Below are 17,704 nucleotides of genomic sequence, written 5' to 3'. Positions count from 1 at the left end.
TAGTTCCAAATCTAGCTCCAAACATATCTATTCCAGATAGTAAGGCTCCTCTGATACAAACTATAGATTACCTAGTTCCAAATCTAGCTCCAAACATATCTATTCCAGATAGTAAGGCTCCTCTGATACAAACTATAGATTACATAGTTCCAAATCTAGCTCCAAACACACCTATTCCAGATAACAAGGCTCCTATGATACAAACTATAGATTACCTAGTTACAAAGATTGCTCCAAGCATACCTATTCCAGATAGTAAGGCTCCTATGATACAAACTATAGATTACCTAGTTACAGCTATTTCCAATCATACCTATTCTAGATAGTAAGTATGATACAAACTATAGATTACCTAGTTTCAAAGCTAGCTCTAAATTCCAGATAGTAAGGCTCCTCTGATACAAACTATAGATTACCTAGTTCCAAAGCTGGCTCCAAGCATACCTATTCCAGATAGTAGGTCTCGTATTATACAAACTATAAATTACCTAGTTCCAAAGCTTACTCCAAGCATACCTATTCCAGATAGTAATGCTCCTATGAAACAAACTATAGATTACCTAGTTCTAAAGCTTGCTCCAAGCATACCTATTCCAAATAACAAGGCTCCTATGATACAAAATATAGATTACCTAGTTCCAAAGCTAGCTCCAAGCATACCTATTCCAAATACTAAGGCTCATATGATTCAAACTATAGATTACCTAGTTCTAAAGCTAGCTCCGAGCATACCTATTCCAGATACTAAGGCTCCTATGATACAAACTATAGATTACCTAGTTTCACAGCTGGCTCCAAGCATACCTATTCTAGATAGTTAGACTTCTATGATATAAACTATAGATTACCTAGTTCCAAAGCTATCTCCAAGCATACCTATTCCAAATACTAAGGCTCATATGATTTAAACTATAGATTACCTAGTTCTAAAGCTAGCTCCAAGCATACCTATTCCAGATATTAAGGCTCCTATAATACAAACTATAGATTACCTAGTTTCAAAGCTAGCTCTAAATTCCAGATAGTAAGGCTTCTATAATATAGACTATAGATTACCTAGTTCCAAAGCTTGCTCCAAGCATACCTATTCCAGATAATAAGGCTCCTATTATACACACTGGCCTGTGCAGTAATTTTCACATAATCATAGATTTACAATTTTAGAAGTGCAATTTTCTTTAAACTTAAATAGTATAAAGTCTTTAACTTTATTTAAACGGTATAGTTTTTGCATTTTACAAAAAAAAGTAGCTACAAAGATAGCTATAACACTCAAAACCTTACTTAATCTAACCAAGGGGTCTTAAGGAATAAGACAATGGATGATAAATTGTTGTAATTATAATTTGAGTTATCCTTTCTGTATATTAAATTTATTGGTGGAAAAATTTGGGCACTGCTTGTTTCAAATAACCAACAAATTAGACCAGTATGATTTATTATCCCTTTCCTACCTAAATTTAACTTAACTCACTCATCAAAATTCCTATTGCCAAACTGAAAATTCTTGAATATAGCTACTTTGGATATAAGCAACCTTGTGGTGGATGATTGAAATGATTATGTGAGATGATGATTAAATATTTTCCTGTTTCCCCATTCATTTATTAATCTGCTCACAAATGGTCCTGAGAGGCAATACACACCAACCTAGAAAAAAGTTTCAATGACTTATCGGTGCTTTCCTTTAAAGAGACACGCAAGCACAGAAACCTCGCCCCCTTATTTTAAAAATAGAAGGTTTTTTTTTATTTTTTTTTTTATGCTAATTCCCTTTGTGTTACCATGTACCAAATATAACCTAACCCCCCCCCCCCCCTATTAACACACGAAAATATTTTTTCTTTATCCCCTTCCTATTTTCCATTGGGGGGAGCCCGTCCATCCCATGAGGCTTAAAATCTTGCAAAACGCTGGTCCGATTTTTAGTGTGCCCCATCAGGCTAGGGGTTAGGTAAAGTCACTATTTCTTAATTATGTGCATTAAGACAACCAACCCTTTGAATTCACAATCATTGTTTGTTAAAGAGTTAAAATAGTAGTTCTTTGAGTATGTCTATTGTTCAATGCATGTACACTTCCTGATAGTATCATTAGCACCACGAACCCATTAATGACAACAAAAGAAACCTGTTTGCTTTGAAAAGTCAATGATTATGATTTAGATGATTTAACTTTTAGATATGATTTTGTCAAATTTCCTGTTGCCCCATTCTGTCACCATTCTGCCAATTAAAGGTCCAGATAAAGAGTATATACCAACCTATATTAGAGCATACATAAAGTGTGTTGAAAAAAAATTGCTCACTATTTGAACCGTCCTACCTAATGACATGAAATCTTGGAGATAGACCCCATAATGTTAAGAGCTTTTGAAGAGGCATGTATACTATAGACCTTTCTATAAACATCTTAACCAGGTTTCTAACTCTATTATGTATCAAACATGGGATTGTTGAAAACAACTTTTAGCTTCTTTAGTTATATCGCGGTTTGGGCCGAGAATCAAACCAATCACCTACCCAACAATGCAATGGTCATGTGCATCTTCTTGAAAAGATTAACAAACCTGCAGACTGCCAGAAAAGGCAATTTCTGCCTTGTTTGATCCTAACTCTGTCACCATGGAATTCTGCAGAATACCTACAATAGAAACAGCGTATAGTGTTTAATAAAAAAAGACGTCATACATTACAAATGACAGGCCAGTATAAATTGTAATTGACCAATGAAAATTGTATACTGGCCTCTCATTGGTCACTTGTATTGTATGACGCCATTTTTTATCGGACACTATACACTGTTTTCCTACAATATTGTGTTAATATTTTTCAATAAAAGTCCCCAAAGTTTTTTTATATAACTTTAGGAACCAGTATAATTTACAGTCCAATGTCGCCTACATTCCTGCAGAAAACATTAATCAATTTAAAATTGATCAACATGATGTGAGAGTTTTTGCATCGGGAAAATAAGGTTTTAAAGGGATACAGTTATCTTTATTTTATCTTATATTAAATAAGTGTCCTATGATTAGTATACCTGTAGTATATCCAACCCTGTGAGTGTCCTATGATTAATATATCTGTAGTATATCCAACTCTGTGAGTGTCCTATGATTAGTATACTTGTAGTATATCCAACTCTGTGAGTGTCCTATGATTAGTATACCTGTAGTATATCCAACTCTGTGAGTGTCCTATGATTAGTATACTTGTAGTATATCCAACTCTGTGAGTGTCCTATGATTAGTATACCTGTAGTATATCCAACCTTGTGAGTGTCCTATGATTAGTATACTTGTAGTATATCCAACTCTTTGAGTGTCCTATGATTAGTATACCTGTAGTATATCCAACTCTGTGAGTGTCCTATGATTAGTATACTTGTAGTATATCCAACTCTGTGAGTGTCCTATGATTAGTATACCTGTAGTATATCCAACTCTGTGAGTGTCCTATGATTAGTATACTTGTAGTATATCCAACTCTGTGAGTGTCCTATGATTAGTATACTTGTAGTATATCCAACTCTGTGAGTGTCCTATGATTAGTATACCTGTAGTATATCCAACTCTGTGAGTGTCCTATGATTAGTATACTTGTAGTATATCCAACTCTGTGAGTGTCCTATGATTAGTATACCTGTAGTATATCCAACCTTGTGAGTGTCCTATGATTAGTATACTTGTAGTATATCCAACTCTGTGAGTGTCCTATGATTAGTATACCTGTAGTATATCCAACTCTGTGAGTGTCCTATGATTAGTATACTTGTAGTATATCCAACTCTGTGAGTGTCCTATGATTAGTATACCTGTAGTATATCCAACTCTGTGAGTGTCCTATGATTAGTATACTTGTAGTATATCCAACTCTGTGAGTGTCCTATGATTAGTATACCTGTAGTATATCCAACTCTGTGAGAGTCCTATGATTAGTATACCTGTAGTATATCCAATCCTGTGAGTGTCCCATGATTAGTATACCTGTAGTATATCCAACTCTGTGAGTGTCCTATGATTAGTATACCTGTAGTATATCCAACCCTGTGAGTGTCCTATGATTAGTATACCTGTAGTATATCCAATCCTGTGAGTGTCCCATGATTAGTATACCTGTTGTATTTCTAACTCTGAGAGTGTCCTATGATTAGTATACCTGTAGTATATCCAACTCTGTGAGTGTCCTATGATTAGTATACCTGTAGTATATCCAACCCTGTGAGTGTCCCATGATTAGTATACCTGTTGTATTTCTAACTCTGAGAGTGTCCTATGATTAGTATACCTGTAGTATATCCAACTCTGTGAGTGTCCTATGATTAGTATACCTGTAGTATATCCAACCCTGTGAGTGTCCTATGATTAGTATACCTGTAGTATATCCAACTCTGTGAGTGTCCTATGATTAGTATACCTGTAGTATATCCAACCCTGTGAGTGTCCTATGATTAGTATACTTGTAGTATATCCAACTCTGTGAGTGTCCTATGATTAGTATACCTGTAGTATATCCAACTCTGTGAGTGTCCTATGATTAGTATACTTGTAGTATATCCAACTCTGTGAGTGTCCTATGATTAGTATACCTGTAGTATATCCAACCCTGTGAGTGTCCTATGATTAGTATACCTGTAGTATATCCAACTCTGTGAGTGTCCTATGATTAGTATACCTGTAGTATATCCAACCCCATCAAGAAGAGCTATAGAAAGAAATGATGCAATTACCACCAACCATCCTTTCAAACTTTCCTGTACACATAAACAAAACTTTAAACATACAAGATTGCCTCAGTGACAGCAATGTGGAGCCGAATTTTTTAGACACTAATAGAGTCAGAGATGAGTAATTGCCGTTTTTTTTGACCGGCAAAGACCCGGCTCTAGATCCAGCCAAAACAAGGAAGACAACATCCACTAAAGTGAAGCTCTGAAACGATAGGACAAACAAACATTAACACTTGCAGAGTGTCATAACTAAATAAGCAGAATATGAATTAGTATAAGTAAATTTGTTGCAAAACTCCTTAATTAAAGGATAACGTTTAGGAACATCATTACATTTTTAGGACTTACTTATAGAGATGCTTTGCTTATAATATTGTACCTTATTGTAATAGGAATCAGTATTTTGAATCAGATAAATAAGATTATATTATTACATTTGGTCAAAAATGCTCAAAAACAACATGTTTTAAATAGACGTAAGGGCATTCTGGTAACAAATATATAGTTGCTACGCTTTCTAAATTGTACCTAACTAATACAAAAATTGGGATGGGAGACCAGGTACGTGCACGCCGTCCATCCTGCACCGTGCATCAATGACCCTGGGAGCTACACCAGAAGAGTCCTACTGTGCTGGAAAGGTCCCAGGGTAGATGCCAGACTGAATTCTGGTCACTTCCCCCAGTCTAGGGGGTTTGGGTGGGGCTAACAATCCTTCCCTAGAAAAAACCTGACCCGCACAAAGTAATGACCAATTTAACTTTGGGCTCGGGAACGAATACAAAAATTACCATACCAAATTAAAATCGATAGGACAATTCTAACATGCCTAAATTAACGTTAAGAGCTGTCCGTTACGGAAGTACGTACGGACCGACCCTAATTATAGGAAAGCTTTGCTTTAAAAAAAGACTGCTCCCAAAAACTGTCTCCACATCACTGATCAAGGACTCTTTTTTCATTTTAAAACTTTGAGTGTTATATATTTGCAAGTTTATCTACAAAGTTTTAAAAATCTAGTTAAAGAAAATTGCTGAAATCTCATACAGATAATTGATCCACCTATGTTTAAAATATACATATGTACTTTAATTTTAATTTTTTTCGTATTAATTAATATCCGGTGGATTAGAACCGGTTCTCATTCATACGAAAAAAAACTATGTCTAGCGTCGTATTATATCCAGTTTTCCGCGGATATAAATTGTCCAATAACAAGATTAAAAACAGTTTTTTTAGCCTCCGGCATCCACGGAAATCTGTTTATAATACGATGCAAGAAATAACTATTAATGGTTTTGCTTACTATTTTTCTATGATACGGTAATCAATATATTTTTCGAGAAATAAAAAACAATGAAATATCTGAAAGAATGGAATTTTAGAAAATTTTTGTTTCCTGAATTTCTTCTTCGACTTCCTCATTTTCTTCAACCTGGAACAAAATTGTAGCTTTTTATATGACATCATACTGGCCATTATTCAATTGAAGCTTTTTATAGTTCCTATAAAAAATGACGTCAAACTGGCCATTGGTCAATCAAAATATATACTGGCCTGACATTAATGATTTAGTCTGTGCATAGGCCTACCGTTGGTCATTTGTATAGTATGACGTCATTTTTATGGAACTGTACCTAACGACCTTTAAAAAGTTATTAATTGTCTTTTATTCTTATTTTTAATTCTGTCTAAGGTTGCCTACAGGGATGTAAAGGGATAAGACAATGGTCAATTAATTGATATACATCCACGTCGATGATAATAGTTATTTCTCGTATTGTATTATAAACGGCTTTCCGCGGATATAGAATGTACAATTATATAGAATGTACTCCGGCACCTCGGGGCTAAAAAAACTAGTTTTAATCTTATGATTGTACATTTCTATATTCGTAGAAAACTGGATATAATACGATGCTAGACATAGTTTTTTCGTATGGATGAGAACCGGTTCCTATCCACCGGATTCGAATGAATACGAGAAACAAAATTATTCATCTCTAGTTTACATACATCATTTTATCGTTTATTTTCTTATTGATTATATCAAATAAATGAAAAAAATGTACATTTAGATCTGAAATTTATAGATAAAATTTATATTAATTATCAATATTAGAGAATTATTAAATTAACTTTTTTTCATTGTATTAATTATCAGGGATCTGAAGGGATTAGACAATGGACGATATATTTATGTACATCCATAATGATGTTCACAATTAATGAGTGAAATCACTCAACTTGTTGAACCAACCAATCAAAATTCAATAAAAGACCCCAAAGTTGTTAAGCTAACAAATAAGAAAACGTTATTATAAAACCTTGGAGACTAGTGTAATAAACAGCCCAATGTCCTCTCCCTCCCTGATTGATTATCCTTTGATTGATCGGATAACTTTAATGACTTTATATTAAGGATGAGTTGAAATATGCAAGAATGACTACAAGAGGCGTGCAGAATGTAGGGTGTATCCATCCCCCCCCCCCACCCGGAAAAATAAAATCAAGAGGGTTAGATACAACAAGTTACAAGCGTATGCAACACTCTATAATTCGAAAACAAATACTTAAACTAAAATTAACTGTGAACGTTTCACCCCCTCCCCACATCTTCTTTAACCCTTAACAGTCGGGCCCATTGAGCACCTTAATCTCAGTTCCTATTAGAGCTAGAGGGCTATTTTTTTTTTGTTGAAGTCCGCTGTTTGATAATGAATTTCCGACCTTAAGTAAGTTAAAGTCAATTTTCGCTTCCTTCACCCTTTTATTTAACAACCTTTGTTTTTAGGTCCTTTTTTGCTTAAAAATTTCAAACAGCTGTAATTTTCTTATTTTTGAAGCAAAAAAAAAAAGTTTTTCCTCAGAAAATGTTTATCTTTATGTCAATTTTATATAAGAAATATCAAAATATAAATTTCAAAGGCCGCAGCTGTACTTGGCAGCTGCAGTCGGCGGTCGGCGGGAAAACGGCGGCGGATCTTTATGAAATTGTAAGATGATATGTAGACATGTAAGAAAAGCTAATGTTTAAGATTTGAAGTCTCTAAGAAAAAAATTGCGGCCACAGGAGCCTTTTAAAGATTTCTGTAGACCTAGCGGATCAGGAACTGCAGGATCATATCTGGAACCTGAAATTGACTTGAACACCTGTATTTAATATTATGAGGTACTTCTAGAGAATATTTTAGTATTTTGGTAAGATAAAATACTTTGTTTAAGTCTAAAAAATATTTATGCTCTTTATCTGGATGACCCTGCCAGGTTCGATGGCATCCTGTGCCCGCCAGGATGGAGATATTCAAAAAATTCCAACTCAGTTATGTATCATACCCATACTTAAAAAGTCATGCAGTTTGGGCTCTTTATCTTTAACACACAGAAAATGAGATAAAAAAATTCGGAGGGGGGGGGGGGGGGTGGGCGTTCAACGCTAAGGGTTAAAAGTCCAGTAGATTCCTCTAGGGGCATTTCTGGTAGATTAATATAAAATAATTATGATTTCCATTATTGCTTTGAAACCGATTAATATCTGCTAGATTAGAACCAGTTCTCAGCCATACTGAAAAATCCTGTATAATATTGTATTATAAACAGTTTTCCACGAATGTTAAAATAAAAATCATTAAATTAATACCAATTTTGTTAGTCCCGTCCTTCGGCTCCTTGGGGCTAACAAAAATTGTTTTAATCTTAAATATCTTATTTTAATATCCGCGGAAAGCTGTTTATAAAACAATGAGATAAATAACTATTACCTCCTGGTGTATTGTAGTAAGAATTTTCTCTTCCTCTCCTTAAAAAATAATAGTTTATTATAAAGGTAAAACAAAAAAAGGCTCGACCTGCAGTCTACTGTTTTTTTAAGGGCCCGGCTGGTTAACAAATTGGTTGGTTTGACTACAGCAGCTGATTGGATATATTATTACTTAGATCTTACCGATTTCATTTTCTTAAAAAAGTGAAACACGCAGCGGGCTAATTAACGATTCCCCCTCCCTTCTTACTGGATGAACAAAGTGACCTTATAAATGAGGTAGATACTAGATATTAGCAACCTATATTTATGTATTCTATATTTATTATTCTTAGACCTGTAAATTGTACTAGTAAATACCAAAAGTTTTACATTCGTTGGCTTAAATCTTGAATGAGTTGCATATATTAAAACTTTTCAGTGTCTAAACTTTTCTGCCAATAAGTTTGATCTTTAATGGTTAATCTTGTATATTGCAGGGTCTTATTCTTTAAACCTCACTGAGGCAGAATTGTGTTTTAAATGATTTATTCATCTTACTAGAAAAAATCATAAATAAATTATAATTATGATAATATTATATAATATACATATATGCCGAGCTGGATCTTTAAATCATTTTAGTGGTCAGCCAGATCGGGTCGGCTCACCTCGATCTGGCTCACAACTAAATGATTTAAAGATCCAGCTCCGATCTTTTTCCATTTATTAAATTTTTTTTCCTAATGATTAAAAATGATTTAGTATAAGTGTGACTAAATTATTACGCAAAACAAATAACGCATCCAAGCCCCCATAAGTACGCAACCAAAACTAATTTATTTTATGATTTTTATTAATTCCAGTCATTAGTAAGCAGCTACGCCCCTAGATTTCTTAATGGGCAATTACAAGAGGGGGAACTTCTACCCTCCATTTTTAAAATTAAGTCAAAATTTATTTGGGAGGTGAGGGGGGTTGTAATTATTTTCCATGACAAATTATCTTGGAGGAATTAGTCTGTCTGGAAAGCTTTGCTATTATAAATGCTGTCATCCTTGTTTATTTGATTCTTAAGGTGATTGTTTATAATAATGTAAATGCCTTTTGAACTATTGCACTAATCTCCATGCCGAATAGTTGCATATAAATAAAATATGTATAATATCAACTTCATAAGTAAATAATCCTGAAATAACTGGTATAGTACATCTATACGTGGAATTTTTTTCTGTTTTTGACTCATAATTCTCATGGAGGAAGGGGACTTTGGGGTGTTTATTACACTAGTCCCCAAAGTTTTATAATAACGTTTTCGTATTGGTTGGCTTAACAACTTTGGGGACTTGGGGATCGGTTAGCTCATTAAGTTGAGTGTTCAAACGTTTCAACCTCTAAACTCAATATACAGAAGTGGTAATTATGGTCAGACAGCTGCGGATTAGTATAAAAATAGCGGCTAGAATGAACAGCAGCTTGACAGCGAATTGTATATTTTCTGTAGCATCCGTTTGCGGATTTGTTTTGGCGGCTGGCTTGTCGATAAAAAAAACCAGCGGATGCCGAATTTTGCCAGGTAGGGAGGGGATATGTACTGTTAATTACACATATACCCATAGATTTTAAACCACGTTATCTTATTCGTTAGCACAAAAACTTGTACCTAGTGTTCCAAATCTATAAGAAATAATTTTTATACTTATACTGAAGGATTGTTTTATCGATTATCATATCATTGGGGATGTATATCAATTGATCGTCCATTGTCTTATCTCTTAATATCCCCAATGATTATACACAAAATTATCCCTTCTGTAGATTCAATAAAAGTCCGTAAAGTTGTTGAGCCAACGACTAAGAAAACAAAATTATAAAACTTTGGGTACTGGTGTAAGTAAGAGCCCACTGTGCCCTCCCTCTCTGCTAATAACTAGTGAGAACTAATTAACATAAACAAGCATACAGATATATGTAAATTGTAAACAAATTATTGAAAAGTGTGAATGCATTTATAACACGCAACAAGTTTCTATGCAACTTAGGCACTTATTCGTGCTTTAAAAAGGAAAATTACAAGATATGATGGAATTTTTTGTAATTATGTCATAAAATAATCGATAATTGAAAAGTTGGATCCAAAGGTTTATGGCTAGCTGAAAAAAAACCTTATTTTTGGATACCTTTTATTTTACTACCCCCACCCCCCATTTTTAACTTTAGATGAAAAAATGTAATAATATTATCTATAGGGTGGGGGGTAATTTCTTTTTATAGGAGCGATTTCTCTTGGTAGGGTGGTGGAACACTCCCCCAAAATAGTTATATACCTTCCCGGGACCTATGAGAAGAACCTGATTGGTTCAGCTGTTAGAGAGATCCTTCGGCACAAACAAGCATCTGTTTACTTTATTATAAGGATTATTAGGCTTTGGAGAAGTTATTCAAACTTTGGATAAGTATTTTCTATAGTTATAGTTTCATTTTAGCTTAGCAACAAACGCATTCACATGCTTACATCATCACTAGATCATGGAATATTTTTGTGTGGAAAAAATATCTTTTTAGATAGTACCTTTTAAATTGTTTGGTTAATAAATTGAAAAAAAAGTTGGGGCCCAACTCTGCTGGGATTTCCAGTACCAAATATAACCCAACCTAAAGTAATAAAAAACAAAACTTTGTCTGAATTAAAGTTACATTTAGGGATCTAAAGGGATAAGACAGAAGGACGGTTAATTGCCTAATTATGCTTGACAAAATTACCACTTCTGTCATTTAAAATTATTAAGGAACACAGCTAGTTGGTAACAAACAATAACAAATGAAAACAAAGCACAAAAGTTATAGGTCAACGAATGAGAGAACGCGTTAACTTTAAGTCTCAGTTGAATTTACAGGCCTATGTCCCATTTCTTTCTGTTTACAATAATAATATAAATCAAATTTAACAATTCGAACATATTTTTGCAAAATCCGAATTAACCCTTTAGGTCGGGGAGGGGGGTTGGCCGTTGAACGTCCCTTATCCATCAGGTTTTTATCTCATTTTCTGTGTGTGAAAGATATAGGGCTATAACTGAGTGGCTTTTAATATGGGTATGACACATACGATTAATGTCGCCGACCGTTAAGGGTTAAATACGATTTTGCAGATTAGTTGCAATTTGTACTTTAAAAGGCCAAGAGTCAAGATAATAGAAAGAGTAAAATTTGCCATGATGATTTAGACTTTGTTATAAATTTTCAAAATTGGAAAGAAGGGAGACGAAGAGCATGCACTGGTATGTTGTACAATCAGCGGCGTGCGACACCCTAGCAAAAAATAAGGGGTAGGATCAGGGGCGTCCAAGCTTTTTTTTGGGGGGGGGGGTTAAATTTTTTTAAGGGGGGATAATTTGCTTTTGGGGGGGGGGGTAAAATGGCGCGCGAAGCGCGCCGCAGATATTTTTACCCCCCACAAAATTTTTACCCCCCCCGTTAAATCTGTAGGCAGGGGTAAATTTTGTTTACCCCCCCCCCCCTTGGACGTCTATGGGTAGGATAAACCTTTCTGTAAAAGGATTTACATCCCCCTACTACAACCAAGGGGAGTGTCGAGCAAAAAACGCAACACCCCCTTTAAATTTAAGGGGGATGAAAAAAAATTGTGCGCTTACCAATTCAGGGACACTTATTTAACGTTTAAGTGAGTTGGTGGACACCTAGAGGGGTGAATCAACCCTCCTAAAATTAAAAATACACCCTTCTTCTTGTCTGTAATACAACCCTTTGGAGCTCACCCCCCCCCCCCTAGATTTTGGTTTAAGGGGTTGATAAAATTAATGTTAAAACAGCGGCGGGGCAATGTTCAACATAATTTTGTTTGTTAAATGCTAAGTTTAAGTCAAACCATCAAAAATTACATATTTGGTTGTATGTATATCAATTACATTGGTTATTTTCTGCAGCAGCTTATTTTGCCTAATAAAAAATGACATCATACAATACAAATGACTAATGATAGGCCAGTATACAATACATTTTACTAATGGTCAATAAAAATGTATACTGGCCTATTATTGGTCATTTGTATTGTATGACGTCATTTTATATCAGAAACTATAAGCTACTTCTTGGTTTCTCTAAAAACCCCCAATTATGACACAACTAATTTACCCCTTTTGTTACCTAGAATAGTTTAGACACTACTAATTTGTACCAACTAATCGAGATTTAATAATATTTCCCTAATTTATAAAAATCAACGAATGAAAGTAAGTAATGATATTACAAAACTCTTGTATCATTATAATTTTTTAGGCCATTGTCCCAGGAATCTAAAGGGATAGACAATGGCAAATAAATTGATGTACATCCCTAATGATGACACACAAAATTACCCCTTCTGTAGATTAAAATTAATGGTTGAAACGTTTGAAGTGTTATTATAAAACTTTGATGACTAGTATAATGAACAGCCGATTGTGCCCTCTCTCTCTGCCAATGTCCCCTTCCTCCCTGAATAAAAAGAAATGCCGAAAGATACTACCTGCGGATAAGGATCTAGCTCCTGTGAGTACCATTTTCTTCTTTATTTTATTTTGTTATTGCGATTAAAATTAATTTATAAAATTTTCAACATTCTTTTTAAATCTTCATTTCTACAAAACAATAAAGGTTCGTCAAAAACTAGGATGACAACATTCATAAGTAATAAATGAAGAAAGTCGCATAAATTAGAATTAATATAAAATTTAATAAAATCGCTTAATATTTAGAGATTTGAACATAAATTACGTGATATTTTGTTCTAAAATGGACATATTTCCATTTTAAGAATTGATTATAAAGATGCTTCGCTTATAACATTATACCTAAAGGCCCCTGGAATCTATATTCCAATACAGGAATAAGGTATAACAACAAGCCAAATAAAAAATCTCAAATAATGTTTGGGGGGCAGATGTAAGGTCGTAAAATCTTACTGGGATTGATTAAAGAGGTGCTACGCTACTGTATTCATAATGTCAAGTTTGAAATTGGTTGGAGAAGTTTAAAATCCCCAATTTTAAAAACAAGAGGTATCTGGCATGTACCGACTATAAATGTGACAAAACTTCGCTTTTAATAATTTAAATCACTATACATTATACATGCATGATGCATACATATATTATAATGAACTATCTCACTAAAAATCAACAAAAACAAAACGTTATCTCAAATCTGTGAAAATGTACTAATTTAATTTTGTTTTCAGATCTTATTAATATTTATTTTTTTCCGCTTCCCTCCCCCCCCCCTTGAGTGTGGTAGTTTAGGCTTATTAAGACATATGCTCCCAGAACATATATTTGATATAATAGATTTAGTACTTCTAGATACATAATCAATAAATCAGCCAATTGCAGGAACAATCCGCCAATATTATTGCTGATAAAGACACAGAAGGTTTTTATTCAATTCTTCCATATGAAATAAGATATGTATTCTTTTATATGTCAAAAAAAACATATATAATTTTATATGTCAAAAAGTTGCTTGTAATAACAAAGGTCCTGGGTAAAACCTGGCTTTAATTTCATGATTTTTATTTCAATATTCGTGGAAAATTTCTGTAATTCAATGCTATACATATTTGTCAGTCTGGCTGAGAACCGGTTCTAATCCACCGGATACTAATAGTTTTCGAAGCCTCACTGAAATAAATATTAACATAGTTCTTTGTCTGCTAGTAATTCTACTTCAAGATGGACGGATTTCTGTCTAATTGGGCATCTAGGATAATAAACATTTTTTTGAGCATATATTAGATATGTACAAGAATCACATGATACTATTTTGTCAAATTGTCTGGCATATAAAACGCACAACAGCTTGTACTTTATCGTCGTCACTTTTTAAAAAGGAAGCTTTTATATAAAAAGGGCCGGTCCGTCCGTAAAGGATAACTTATATTGTTAATTTAAGCATGTTAGAATTGTCTTATCGATTACAAACTTAACATAAAGATTATTGTAAAATTTTATTTTAAAAGCGTAGGAACTCTATAATCCTTAACGGAACAACTTGTCCATTAAGCTATAAAAATTGGAAAGAATTTTAATGAATATAATAGATTTGAAATCTGCATATTTTAAGGATTTTTTTATAAAATTCGTTTTTTGTATAATTCTTTATCTATAAGCGTAAATATAAATCAAGTTAAATAATTTTGACATCTGTGATTGGTGGATTGAAAACTATCTGCGCCCTGATTGGAGAAGCTTAAGTGACGTACATCATTAAACCAATTAGAGCGCAGGTAGTTTCCAATCCACCTATCCTATTGGTCAAAATTTACTAACTTAAATTGGATTTGCGCTTTTAAATAATGAATTATATAAAAAATCCTTAAAATTTTATGCAGATTTCAAATCTATTATATTCATTAAAATTCTTTCCAATTTTTATAGCTTGTTGTCCATTGTCATATTAAAAGCAAAATATCTCTAAATATTAAATGCATTGTTCTATATTCATTAATGTTCTTTGGTCTGTATTATTTATTAAAATTCCCTTTTATTGTTAATCCTTGTTTTAAAATCATAATGATATTTGTTTACAAGGACTTTTTGTTTTATTATGTTTATTGGGTAATTTCCCTTCTATATATTGACTCCGATTTATTTAGGATTATTAAAAGCGATCCTTTTTATAATTAGGGTCGGTCCGTACGTCCGGAACGGATAGCTTTTTTCGTTAATTTAGGTATGTTAGAACTATCGATTTCAAACTTTGCATGGTGATTCCTGTTGTAGTTAGGTACGATTTAGAAAGCGTAGCAACTCTATAATGAATTATCTTTACTAGAATGTCCGTACGTCAATTTTGAACATGTTGATTTTTATCTTTTTTAACAACAAATTTTTATGTGATATAATAATCCGATTGATCTGATTTTTTGAATACTGATTCATAAAACGACAATGTAAAATTTTATAAGCGAAGCATCTCTACAATGAAGTACTAGACATGTAACTATGTCATTAACATTATCCTGTATTTAAGCAGTTTTTTTTAAATTTACTTACAATTTGGTTCCGACTGTTAAAATTACATTCATAAATAATCTGACAGTGCAGTGTTAATATTCGTTTGACCTTCCGTTTCAAATCTTCGCTTTTATGGATGTTGTCATCCTTGTTTTTAATCATTGCCAAAGAGGGAGTGAACATTGGAATGTAAATTTTACTGGTTTCAAAGTTTTGTTAATACGATCTAAAACATGTTGGCTTAATAACTTTGGGGACTTTGATATTCATATGATATTATAAAATAGCTGTCAAACGTGTAAACAAAATGATTTGGGAGATTATTTGAGATGTACATCAATCTATCGTCCATTATCTTATCCTTAGATACATGATAATATTATTAGTTTGCAAATGACTTTTTTACATAGATCTATTAGAAAATTGCTAAAAATTCATATAGACAGACACAAACACATCCTACTATTTTGGCAGTGGGACTCCAAGTCATAAAGATATTCAAGTAATTTTCAATTTATATATTTAATAACAATGTCTCAACCATGACACTTTGGTTGAGCTTGACTTCCGAATGAGCGGGAAGTTCACGAGATCAGTTGGCGAACATACAAACCCCCAATACCAGGAACCATCAAGTTTCAACAGCAGGTTTGAATATAGATTTATTGATGAAATTATTTCAAAAGACCTGAAATTACAAGATCAATTAATAAACAGAATAAAATATTATTCGTTATCTTAAAACTTTGAGCACTAAAAAAAATCTTTTTCTTTTCTTATGGTTAAAGAATCTTTGGAAACTTTGGCTTTTAAAGGAAAATTATTTGGTTTAATAAATCATTGTTAAATGCAACAATAAGGCACATAAAAATTACTAAAACATATATTAATCATAATTAAGTTTCATGCTTAGCTGGCTAAAGCCTTTTTTTAAAACTACATATAATCGTCCTATACACCATACTTCTTAATCAAATTAACAAATTCTACCTGAAGCTCTTATGGTTTCAAATCCCTGATATACTAGGGTAGTTCACACTCAATGAGACCAATGATAGGCCCAATTTTGTTCTCCGAAATCTTCACACACACATGTCTCATTCAAAAGTGAAAAAACGTGGGCGCATATAAACAATCCATGCTGCGTCACTTTATGAAGGGAAAGTCAAAAAAGACGACATTTGCGCTTAATTCTAGGATTAATGATAAGGAATTTATTTTGAGCTTGATAAACACAAAGCTTCCTCGAAAAGAGGTTAAGACACACCCCCCGTTTGAAAGTCAAATTAACTTCCTTAACGAGATTCAAGGTTTTTTTCGCGCTGAGCATTAGCAACATTTCTCACTAAACTCAACTCACCATAATCACATGAGAATGGCCACATCCCGAAAACATGACAATTTTGCTCCTAACTAAATGAAACCCCGTGAAATGCATACACAATATTATACTCCTCACTAGGACTCATAATACCTCACATTTTAGGATAGAAGGATGGGGATTGGTTTGTACCATACAACATTCCATGCACATGACAATCACAAGATCACATACACAAATCCTAAAATGGATAATCCTATTAATCATGATGTTGTAAATATAACAACTTATACTAAATAATAATCATTTCATAATCAATAGGTAATAAATCATTATTAATAAATCAATAAGTACCTACGAAATCAGGTCGAAATGTAAACAATAATGGTAAAATAAAACGAAATAAATCTTAGACAAGAAAATTAAGATTTATAGGTACTTAAAACTAAATTTGTTAAGCATCAAAAAGAGTAGTAAGAAAAAATGTTTCAAAATCCTTGGGCAGAAAGTTTTTCAAACTTAATGAATAAGAACTGTAATATCTTAATCAACAATAAAACTTTTTAATACTTAAAGAATAGCAAAATAATAATATTATTTTTGTTAGAATTTTCATCAAAATTATGAAAAAAAATACCAATTTTTCTTTGTAAAAGAAATATGAAACTTTAAATATGAATTTTCAATCATTCCTTGATCTGAATAAAAATGTTTTACTTGATTGAATTTCATATATAATTCAAAAAAATCTGCTAAAAAATACTTGATTTTTTTCTTAGAATAAATATCGAATCACGCAACCTCGACACATTTATTCCTTTTTGGTAAACTTTTCAGGTAAGTTTTATAATGAATTGTACTTTTGAAAAGAAATTAAACTCAATAAAATTAAATTTGAGC

The 17,704-nt window shown here is 32.9% G+C and overlaps 1 protein-coding gene across 4 annotated transcripts in view; it reads right to left on the bottom strand.

The window, feature by feature from the left end:
• The window catches only part of LOC145312204 (monocarboxylate transporter 13-like), a 36,486-nt gene extending 23,374 nt beyond the window's left edge, over window positions 1-13,112 (bottom strand). Inside the window, exons 1-8 of one of the 4 annotated variants that reach the window (XM_080151414.1) lie at window positions 12,999-13,112; window positions 8,493-8,530; window positions 6,134-6,166; window positions 4,677-4,758; window positions 2,570-2,643; window positions 2,206-2,263; window positions 1,085-1,126; window positions 633-660 (exon numbers count right to left, since the gene is read on the bottom strand). In XM_080151414.1, coding sequence (XP_080007540.1) covers window positions 633-660; window positions 1,085-1,126; window positions 2,206-2,263; window positions 2,570-2,643; window positions 4,677-4,758; window positions 6,134-6,166; window positions 8,493-8,530; window positions 12,999-13,032 — 389 coding nt within the window. In that variant the 5' untranslated portion in view covers window positions 13,033-13,112. Of the gene's footprint in view, window positions 1-632; window positions 661-1,056; window positions 1,127-1,592; window positions 1,651-2,205; window positions 2,264-2,569; window positions 2,644-4,676; window positions 4,759-6,133; window positions 6,167-8,492; window positions 8,531-12,998 lie in introns of all 4 variants that reach the window. The other 3 variants (XM_080151415.1, XM_080151413.1, XM_080151412.1) reach the window with 3 other exon arrangements.
• Window positions 13,113-17,704: the final 4,592 nt, after the last annotated feature.

The sequence above is a fragment of the Acartia tonsa genome, chromosome 2 (genome assembly GCF_053477335.1).
Source record: "Acartia tonsa isolate MP-2025a chromosome 2, ASM5347733v1, whole genome shotgun sequence".
Taxonomy (NCBI): domain Eukaryota; kingdom Metazoa; phylum Arthropoda; class Copepoda; order Calanoida; family Acartiidae; genus Acartia; species Acartia tonsa.
The sequence above is the reverse complement of the archived record's forward strand: the minus strand, read 5'-3'. Positions and strand labels throughout refer to the sequence as shown.